Raw genomic sequence first — 11,300 nt, forward strand, 5'->3', positions numbered from 1 at the left:
CTTCCGGTCAGAGAGGTTGTCCGGAGGTGGGCTAGAGATCGAAGCGAGCTCTCCGGTCAGAGAGGCAGGCTGGAGTCAAAAGCGGGCATCGTTCCTCCTTGGCCAGGTCTTCCGGTTGGAGATTGGATCACTCTTCTGGCCCATCGTTTAGGTATTTGGGCCGGCCCATGAGCCACGCGTTGTTCGCAACGTTGTTCTACTGGGCCGAGCCTTTGCTGGGAAGCCGGTCTATGAGGGACACCGGGTTTATGAACCCGACAATATTTATCACTCATCATAAATATTATTACTTTATTATATGGTAAATTTTGTTTAGAGACACCGTTCATAGGTGCAGCCTATTCGCTTGTTGGTTTCAGCTAGCCCAAACCAGCCAGCCAACAGTGTTTTCCTCTCATAATAAACCAGCACCAACCAGCACAAACCAGCCCAGAAACCAACCAGGGAACTGGCCGGTGGTATCTACTGGTAAACATTGTTAATCTAGAAATTTGTCCAATATCATTATATTCTTTTATGCCGGCCATCAAAATGTGTAGAGTGTTAGGATTTAGGAATTTTGAGGGACCTATGTCCACTGACCTAATATAGAGGGAATTTCAAGGTGATCGTTGGACAACTGATAGTAGTGGGACAGTGAGAAAGGTGGTGATATAGCAAACTACCAATCACAGAGGAGGAGAGCGTTTAGGAGGACTATGGGGGAGGTAACCATAACCATTGTGCTTTACTCGGTGTCGGTGAGGAAGTAAGGATGGCAATCGGAATATTGTGCTTTACCTGTGCTACTACAAAATTGATTTTTGGAGATTGGCAACCTGATTAACAAAGGCAGACATCTTGGGATGCTACCTCTAGATCGTTAACAGAGGCAGGTGTTCTAATGAGATTGCATTTGTTATTTCTTTTACAGAGACAAGCAAGTTAGGAAGACTGACTCTATTAATAATTTTATAGAGGTGGCCAAGTAACAAACATTGCATTTTTAACACCCCATTATTAACAGACACAACCAGAATATTAGATGTTTCCTAGTGTTTTGGCATTGAAAATTTAGTATAATTTTTTCCTACTAAATGTCTCCTAGTGAGATTTCCATGTGCTATGACTAGTGGTAGTGTCTTATTACTACTTAAAAACACTAGGAGAATTCTACCATTTTGGTAGTGAGAGGTGGTTGTGTTACAACGCATGCATCTGTTAATGATTAACAGTAATGAGAGGCCTATATCAACCACACCCTCTTCTTCCTCTTAGAGATCACTCACTTGGACACATTCTTGCTTGAGTTGAGGTGCTTTAGGAGGCCCAAAAAGTGTTTTTCTCAAGGAGAGAGGTTTTGATCTTGATTTGTTTGGAAGAACTGTATCTAAGTGGCTAGTTTGTGGCTCCTATGTATTGTATATTTGTTATTTTTTTTTTATCTTTGATGGATTTGGTGGTCTAGATCTAGTTCTATATGAGATCTGTATGGTGGGGATAGAGAGAAAAGGATAGATGTGTGTGTGAGGCCAAAAGAAGAAAAGAAAAATGTCCATATACATGCTTTGTAAATTATGGAGATTAATTTTCCCATATAATCCTCTATGTTGTGACATGTTATAATTTTTTTGCAAAAGTAGAAATTGTATTAAGGAGCGATAGCACAGTACATTCAAAGTATTGTAGAAAACACCTTGGCAAAATTTGAAGTAATAGCATTGTCGGTGTTTCATAAACCAGACTAGTAAATTTATACGATTGCCACATTGCTCTAGGAAGACGATGGTAGCATCCAAAAGACACGAGGATTTATATTGGTTCAGGCCGAAGCCTTACATCCAGTCTTAGAGATGATCGAGTGCGTGTTCCTCGCTTGAATGCCCTAAAGTTCTTACAATGGGGGGGTGCAAGAATGGTGGAAGAGGTAGGAGATCTAGAGCTAGGAGATGGACTGCCTGAAGGGAAGCTCCAGGAGCCCTACTATGATGGAGAATGAGTAAAATGGTAGATGATGTCCAAGATTGGTGCCCTGCCCGCCCTTATAAAGAGTTCGGGGCCATGGCGTATACAAAGAAGAAGGTTCTCCCAACCGAAGGGTCGTGAGCCTGAGGAAGGTCCTAGCTAACTTGGCTTGCAAGCTATGCTGTCTTGTGGAGCACATCTGGGCGTGGCTGTCATCATGGTCTTGTGGCCACATTGTGGCACTGTAGGCATGGTGGTGGTTCGCCAGCCATCCTGTGCGACGTGGTCCTCGCCGTTGTCTTCGTCATCGCCTCCTGGTTTCTGGTGGCGTCGTACATGAGTTGGTAGCCGCTCCTGGGTCATTGATCGCCTTGTTGGTTTGAGGAGCTGAGGGTAATGATCCCAATCGTTGGTGTCGTGGCTCCCGCTGGGTTGGATGGTGTCTAAGTCAAGGGCTTTGTCGTGGATCCCATCCCATGGTAGGTAGAATTGTACATGCGTCCTGTCGGACCGTATTTGGATGGTGGATCGTTGTTCCGGTTGTCACCGCCGTGCGGTGTTGTCTTGTCTACACAACATGACGCAGGGATGGCGTCTGACCGGACCGAGGTGACCGCTGTTCCCTCGGTCCTTGCGGGGTCAGTGCGGCGTGCCTACTCTTGTCAAAGCGGGCAGGTTTGGCTGGGTGTGACCTCTCCCCGTTCCTCCTAGGGGTTGGGACGACGGAGGAGGTCATGAGTCTTCTGCTCATTATGCGGCTGAGACAGAAGGAAGGGGTCGTGGCTGACCCTGGCCTTGGTGTCTAGCCTGGTTCGCTTGGCTCAACTGGGCCTCAATCGTTCGGGCCTCTGCTACTTGATTTGTTGTGGGCCACGTGGCCTGCCAACCAGTCGGTGCCTTGAGACACCCTAGGGTTACAACCCCGACAAGCATGCAACACCCAAAACACGAGAATGTTCTCATCGTCGACTGAACAACATCCGCCAGAAACGACTGTCGAGATCAAGCCAAGATGCACCTCCTAGCCTCACAGGGGCGCCAAACCTTGGATCTGCCACAAGAGCGAGCGCCTGGAAAGTCCACCGCAACACATTGTTGACGCTAAACGAGCATCGACCGCTGACATGTGAAGGAAAGGAGAGGAAGAGGGATCCGTCACCGCCGACCATGAAGATCGATGGTCAGAAGATTTAATTCTCTGTTACCAACACTGTCAGCAACAGAAACAAGGAACCCACCAAAGGGATGCCAAAAGTGCCCACCCTTCCACAAAAAGGAGTCAGAGCACCGTGTACTGAAGGGCAACCCACAACTAGCCGCGCTAAAGTCCTCCACAAGTACTGTCGGTGATGAAGCGAAGGCAACAAAAACACCTGTGCCATGGGTAAACTGAGCCATAAAGCACTTTGGCAAGGCTGACGGGCTGGCCAGCATGCTCCTCCAGTAGGGCCCCGCTGTGGTGGTGGCCTTCTCTCTACTTCCTCTTCCTCATCTTCTTCTCCTCTCTTCTCCCTTATTCTCCTATTCTGTCTTCTTTGTTCTTCCTCTGGTCCTTGTTCTAAAGAATGAGGGATATGAGAGAGTGGAGAGGGGGCTGGTGCAGGTAGTTTTGTGAGGGACAGCCAGATGTACTTACCTGCGGGCCTAAGGGGCTTCAGAGTTTGACAACTTACCATTTGGTGCATGGATGTGATCTATCGAACTGTTGGATAGAGTGATGTGTTGTCCAAAACTGTGCAGACCGGCCTATCAAACATGTCGAGGTCTTAACGGACTATCCGATAAGTGATGTTAAATTGCTCGATAAATGTCAACAGGGATCAAAAAGTGACAAGTTTTGAAAATAGAAATTTAAGTGCAGATGATTGCTCATGAGTCCATGAGGCCACTACCGGAATGCCTAGCTTTGCCGTGTGTCCACAGCACACGGCGAAGCCTGAAAAACACTCGCAAACGGCACTCGGCGTATACAGTATAGGCAAAGGTTTCTTTGCCGAGTGTTTTCTATCGTACACTTGGCAAAAACTTTGCCGAGTGCTAAAACTGACACTCGGCAAAAAAAATTTTCGAAAAATATATAAAAAAGCCGCCCACCCCGCGCGTGGCTCGGCCGCGCCGCCACCCGCTGCCACCAGGACGCCGCCACCGGCACGCTGCTGCCACCACCATGCCCGGCCGGGACGTCAGCCGCGTCGCCTCGGCTGATGAGGACATCGCCACGCTGGACACACCGACGCCATGGTCTTCCCAAAGTTGCAATTCGTTCCCAACTCAGCTGCCACGTCACCCTCGGATTCAGCAGACACGTCGTCACTGTTTCGGTCATAACTTTCTCATACGACATCGAAACGGGCAGTTCTTGGATGCGTTGGAAAGGGGACGACGACGCCATCGTTTTGGATCTGGTCCCAGCTCCAGAAGGTACATGGATCATTCTGTGTGACCACGGCAAGGTGCTGCGTCACCTATTTGGGCCAACTTGGCCATGTATCGTGTCGGGCCTTAAGCCCAAGTTGTGGGCGCCCAACCCCTGGCCGTCCCCAACCCTAGGTCGAGTCTTAGACTATAAACACAGCCGCCGCCGCTGCTACACAATTGGGTTTTGTTTAGAGTTTAGTTTTCCATCGAGAAACTGAATCGTTCATTGTAACTGTGGTGACAAATCCTTTTACAGTGATCCAGGGCCCCCGTTCTTGATCTCCTCCACTGAGTCGATTAGTCCTTTGGAACCGAGTTCTAGAACCCTCTATTGATATTTGCGTCATTCATATTTGCAATATCAGATTGCGTGTTTTACCTTCTTGCTTGTGCTCTTCGATTCGCTTGCAGGAAAAGCCTTCTTGGCGAGGTCAATCAAGTTGTGCTTGGTTGATAACCAATGGAGCAGTGGTGTAACGGTTGCAGGGTTCGAATCGCGTCTGATTTGAAGCCGGATCGCCAACGTCGAGATCTCCACAAATCGAACTTACCGGCTACCTCTCGGAAGATCGGGCCTGTACTCATCAATTGGTATCAGAGCTTTCAGGTTTACCGCGAGGTATAATCTCGTTTGCCTTAGATTCATATTTGTTCATTACCAAGAGTCTACAAAAAGCCCAAAAATATTTCAATTTCCGCTGTCCTATCGCCCTTTGTGCCTTTGCAATTTCGTTTCAGATTCGTGTTGTTGAGTTTGTGTCCGTGGTCGAGTCTTGTTGCTGGTTTAGGATTGTGTTCGTGGTCGTAGTTTAATCGCCCGTTGCTGTGATTTTTGTTTTCCGCCGCTATCCCATCCACCATTCCCAAACAACAAGTCGACGCCACCACATTACTCGACTTGCCCCGCTAGCCTCCTTGTGTAACTTCTCGCTGCCGCGCAAACCCTAGACAGGTTGCCAGCCGCTCTTATTTTGCCTGCATCGCAGCCCTCCTTACATTATCAGGCGAATACCTACTGCTATTAGTCACAGTGACGATCCTGTGATCGGTGTTGGAGTTTCGGGACGCTTTGCCCTAACTGCCGCCGCCGTGTTGTGCCTCCTGGAAAACATACCTTGAGATACCTTCGGTAAAACAAGCATAACTTTTCGCTCGTTTAACCGAAAAATCTGAAATTTTTTCAGCAGCTTCTTGACACCATTTGGAGCCGACCCAAACACAGCTTCGCCCTGTTTGGTTTCATCAGAATTGCCAAAAAAATTCGGGAAAATATAGAAAAAAAATTGTCAAAGTTTTTGCACGCTTTTCAGAGAACATGTTGAATTTTTGTAGACCACATCCCACCTCAGTTGTAGGTGCCAATTTTTGTGGTTGCATCTTTTGTGATCCTTGTTCAGAGAAAAGTATATAAAAATAGTGAAAAAAAGTAAAAAAGTTCGTTTCCTATTAGTGCCTTTTGGGAAAAAAAAGGAGAAATCCGGGCTGCTTGTTCTGTGAGTTCTTTCGATCGTCCTTTGTTTTCACCTTGTTGCGCTACGTCTCGTCACGTCTTAGCCAGCACCTGTGATTTGTACTTTGGATCCGGATTGAACAATCATTAATCTGCATTCGTTAATTGCTAATCCTTGCTGTCATATTGTGTGCCTACCCATAGCTCCACATATTCTTCTGTCAGCACAGGTTCATCTTGCAACTGTTACCCACGCTCCACAACAGATTGCTTTGCCACTTTGGTTTTTCTCCTATTTGGCGTTGGTAAGAATACAGGCAAGACGGTGGTAAGCCGCTTGTGATTTTGCATTCCACTTTCACCACCATCACCACCACCACCACTTGTTTCCTTTTAGTTGATAGGGATAATACTTTGGTGTTGTCTTTTTCTATCTTCTAACCATGGCAGGAACTTCGACGGACTTCAATGAGTGCATGTCCAAGGGCGAGCTTACAACGTTCATGACTGAACAACGCAATCTTATGACCGAGCTGACGCGCAACGTGAACAATCTGGTCACCCGCATTGAATAGCTTGAGCAACGCCCTCCACCTTATCGTGCTGATGATGAAGATGCGGATGCTTTTGGTGATGAAGATGCGTATGCTGACGGTGGTGGCCGTCGCCGCCTCAACTTCAATCGTCGCGGTATGGAAGGTAATAATCATGGTAATAATGATCCTTTTGCTAAAATTAAATTTAGTCTACCTCCTTTTGCTGGTAATGTTGATCCAGAGGCATATTTAGATTGGGAGCTTGCTGTTCAACAAAAATTTGATTCTCATAATGTTCCTGCTGAGCATAGAGTTAGACTTGCTACTAGTGAGTTTACTAATTTTGCTTTGTTCTGGTGGAGTGATCTTTGCAATGCCAATAATGCTGCTGCTGTGCCTCAAACTTGGAATGTTTTAAAGCAACGTATGAAATCTTGTTTTGTTCCTCCTTATTACCAACGTGATTTACGTTTGAAACTACAAACTTTAAAACAAGGTGATAAAGGAGTAGAAGCATACTATCAAGAATTGCTTATTAGTTTAGCACGTTGTGGTATAAATGAAGATGATAATGATGCTAGTGCTAGATTTTTTGGTGGTTTAAACCATGATATACAGAACATACTTGATTACAAAGAATGGCGCAATTTTTCCCAATTGTATCATCTTGCTATTAAGGCAGAACGAGAAGTACAGGGACGCAAACAACACCAGCCTTTCAGGTCTAACAATGGGAGGAATTTTCAGCAGCGTTCCGAGCCGGAGACGCCCAAGCTTCCTGTTGCACCACAGCCATCTACACCGCCATTTTCTTCCGGGGTAAGTAAATTGTCTAATGTGCAGTTTCCACAGCTGAAGAAAGGTGCCACTCCGGGTGCTTCTACTAGCTCCTCCTCGTCCAGCTCTAAAATCATTTGCCACCGATGCAAAGGCATGGGACATGTCATGAAGGAGTGCCCCAGTCGTCGCGCTTTCATTGCTACCGATGATGGATATGTAAGTGCTAGTGATGTTGAAGATGATTTAGCCCTTGCTGCTAACATTGATGCAGATCCCACCGAGGGCGATCAAGACAAGGAGGCCATCACCATTGACTCCGTGGCTGCTGCCGCGGACTACCCTAGCCTTCTTGTGCAGCGTGTGTTGAGTACACGTGTGGGACATGAAGAAGAGATGAAGATCCAACGCCACAATTTGTTCCACATGTATCTCATTGTGCAGGGTTGTCGTGTTCTCACTATCATTGATGGCGGGAGTTGCAACAACTTGGTGAGTTCAGATTTGGTTGACAAGCTTGGCTTGACCACACGACAACATTCGTATCCATATAAACTTCAATGGTTCAATAATAGTGGTAAGACTAAGGTAACTAAATCAGCACGCATTAGCTTTTTCACAGGCTCTTATCATGATACTGCTGATTTTGATGTTGTCCCTATGCAAGCTTGTTCCATTTTGTTAGGTCGACCATGGGAATTTGATAATGATGCTTTACACCATGGTAGAACTAATACATACACTATCATACATAAGGACAAGAAAATTACATTGCTGCCTTTGTCTCCTACGGATATTATTAAACATGCTAATGAGATTAAAAATAAACCTCCAACAGACATTGCTAAAAATAATGGGATTAAGTTAAAAGGAGGTGCTTTTCTTGCTACAACTTCTGCTACTGCTGAGTTATGTGATAATCCTGATGCACCATGTTATACTATGTTTTGTCAACCTTTTATGTCTGGTGCATTGCCTGCTGTCACTAGCCTTTTGTAGGAGTTCGCTGATGATGGGATGGAGTCGAGGATGACTCCAATTCTAGAAGGAGGGGATGATGAGGACATCGCTAAGATGGAGTCGAGGACGACTCCAATTCGAGAAGGGGAGGATTATGAGGACATCGCCACGCTGGACACACCGACGCCATGGTCTTCCCCAAGTTGCAATTCGTTCCCAACTCAGCTGCCACGTCGCTCCAGAAGGTCCGTGGATCATTCTGTGTGACCACGGCAAGGTGCTGCGTCACCTATTTGGGCCAACTTGGCCATGTATCGTGTCGGGCCTTAAGCCCAAGTTGTGGGCGTCCAACCCCTGGCCGTCCCCAACCCTAGGTCGAGTCTTAGACTATAAACACAGCTGCCGCCGCTGCTACACAATTGGGTTTTGTTTAGAGTTTAGTTTTTCATCGAGAAACTGAATCGTTCATTGTAACTGTGGTGACAAATCCTTTTACAGTGATCCAGGGCCCCCGTTCTTGATCTCCTCCACTGTGTCGATTAGTCCTTTGGAACCGAGTTCTAGAACCCTCTATTGATATTCGCGTCATTCATATTTGCAATATCAGATTGCGTGTTTTACCTTCTTGCTTGTGCTCTTCGATTCGCTTGCAGGAAAAGCCTTCTTGGCGAGGTCTATCAAGTTGTGCTTGGTTGATAACCAACGGAGCAGTGGTGTAACGGTTGCAGGGTTCGAATCGCGTCTGATTTGAAGCCGGATCGCCAACGTCGAGATCTCCACAAATCGAACTTACCGGCTACCTCTCGGAAGATCGGGCCTGTACTCATCATCGGCTTTCTGCTCCTAGCTTTGCGATCGGTAAATCAGCCCTGTAAGAGAACAAGTGACTGAAGTGCTCAATTGTATTCATCAGATGGAGCTTGTACATATACAGAGAACGAGTGGTCTAGAGGACTAACGGTTTCCTACATGCTAGGAAGACCCGGAAGACTAGGATCATAGACTTGTTCTTCTACACCCCCCTCAGTTACATCATCGGTGTTAGAAACACACAAGCTAGACTTAAACTGGTTGAACAATGCATTGGGCAAACCCTTCGTCATGATATCAGCATACTGGTGTGTAGTTGGTACTTGAACAACACGAAGCTGCCCAAGTGCAACCTTCTCGCGCACGAAGTGTAGATCCAGCTCAACATGCTTTGTACGTTGATGATGAACTGGATTTTCAGAGAGATACACCGCTGAAATGTTGTCGCAATAAATTAGACCTGTTCTTCTACAGGCCCCCTGCAATAGGTGAACAGAACATGAACATAGGTACTCCAATCTAGTTTTTTCCCCAATCGTAAGCGAAACAATACAGAATGCAAAGAGGACATACGTGAACAGGCCATCGAAATTGATGGTGGGAAGGCACGCCTGGGCCCTACCGGCCGTTGGGAAGAGGCAGAAGAGCACGCAGGTGAGCAGCGCCGCGACGAGCTCCTGGCTGAGGAGCACAACGCCCGCGTCCTGCGACGCCAGGACCCGGAGCCTGGAGGCGCCGTAGCCGGCCTTGGCGTAGTGGTCCTCGAGCAGAGCGGGGAGGCAGGAGGAGGCGTGCGAGGTTGGGGATGACCTCGGCAAACCAGCCCCGCGCCTGGGCCCGGGAGAGGAGGTCATCGAAGAAGAGCGCCAGGCCATCGGCAGCGCGCGAGGGGAGCGCGGGCAGGGAGAGCACAAGGCGGAGGTCGGTGAGCGCGTCGGCGAGGACGTCCCCCAAGGCGACATGGCTGACGTCGGGGCGGCGGTCGGAAGCTTTTTATAACGTGCTCAGTTTGCCGAGTGTCCTCGAAGTTTGCTGAGTGCATGTCAGGGTTTGGGAGCACTCGGCAAATATATTAGTTATTTTTATTTTTTTATTTTTTATAACATGTTTTTCTTTTTTTTATGTACTTTGAAAATACCTTATTAAATTGACTCAACAATATATATATATATATGATTTTTCTACTAATATGATTCCATTATTTTATACAGTTATGGATCAAATTTAATTTATATCAATTAAAATTATATAAGTACACTTAATAAATTAAAATTATCAAATAGATCAAAAAATTTACCAAATTTCACATGAAACAATCTATGTTTTCTATTGTCTATACAAAAAGTTTTAAAGTCAAACCCCAATTCGACTGTCACTTTGACTCCAAATCTTACCGATTCCTTCTCAACGCTACGATTCTTCTTCTGAGATGCTTCGGTTTGTAAACATTGTACGTGACAAATTGTGCAAAACCTTCTCAATTTTTTACCACAGCCTCCACGTATGATATCATCACATCATGACAAATCTTATGATTTTCAGACTTCGTTTGCTTTTTTTTTAGAATTTAAAAATAATTCGGCCACACGTTCGTGGTCGTGTTTCCTAAACAAGATGTTCGAAATTTCTTTTCATTTCCTGGGTAAGGTCTCACACTGGACTCAATAACATGAATATCATTTTTCTACTCATTTTATTCTATTATTTGAATCACTTACGGTTCAAATTTGACTTATACAAAAAAATTCCTAAAAATACAATAAATTAATTAAATATAGCAAACAGATCCACAAATATACTAAATTTTAACATGAAATTCCACATGTTGTATGTTGAGAGTAGAAAAAGTGTCAAGGTCAGAAGAGAAAAAAATAAAATTATTTGCCGAGTGCCAAATAGTTACACTCGGCAAACATATTTCTTTGCCGAGTGCCAGATAACTACACTCGGCAAGCATATTTCTTTGCCGAGTGCCTAGTTTTGCCGAGTGTTTTTTTTTTCTAGTTTGCCGAGTGTCGAACTTTACCGAGTGTTTTTTGCATCGATTTGCCGAGTGCAATTATTTTGCCGAGTGTTTTTTTCGCAGCACTCGGCAAAGAGCTTGTTTGCCGAGTGCCCGAGAAAATACACTCGGCAAACATAAAAACACTCGGCAAAGAGCCGGTTTCCGGCGGTGGGCATATGTTATTCAAAGTGCACGACTGGGTCATGATAGCTTTCATTTCCCTAGCCACCAATAAACCCCATCTCCTCCTCTCACAAATAAAGGAGGAGTTGCACCCAAATACTGTCGCACCAAACCCAACCATCATGAGTGAGAGGAGAGAGAGAGAGAGAGAGGGGGGGGGGGGGGGGGGGGGGGGGGGGGGGGGGGGGGGGGGGGGGGGGGGGGGGGGGGGTGGGGG

General features: G+C 46.2%; 1 protein-coding gene across 1 annotated transcript in view; it reads left to right on the plus strand.

Moving 5' to 3' along the window:
• The first annotated feature begins 11,205 nt into the window (after positions 1-11,205).
• The window catches only part of LOC136530742 (anther-specific proline-rich protein APG-like), a 4,938-nt gene continuing 4,843 nt past the window's right edge, over positions 11,206-11,300 (plus strand). The window contains exon 1 of the mRNA XM_066523464.1: positions 11,206-11,209. Coding sequence (XP_066379561.1) covers positions 11,206-11,209 — 4 coding nt within the window. The remainder of the gene's footprint in view (positions 11,210-11,300) is intronic.

Source organism: Miscanthus floridulus, unplaced genomic scaffold, assembly GCF_019320115.1.
Source record: "Miscanthus floridulus cultivar M001 unplaced genomic scaffold, ASM1932011v1 fs_18_2_3, whole genome shotgun sequence".
NCBI classification, from domain to species: domain Eukaryota; kingdom Viridiplantae; phylum Streptophyta; class Magnoliopsida; order Poales; family Poaceae; genus Miscanthus; species Miscanthus floridulus.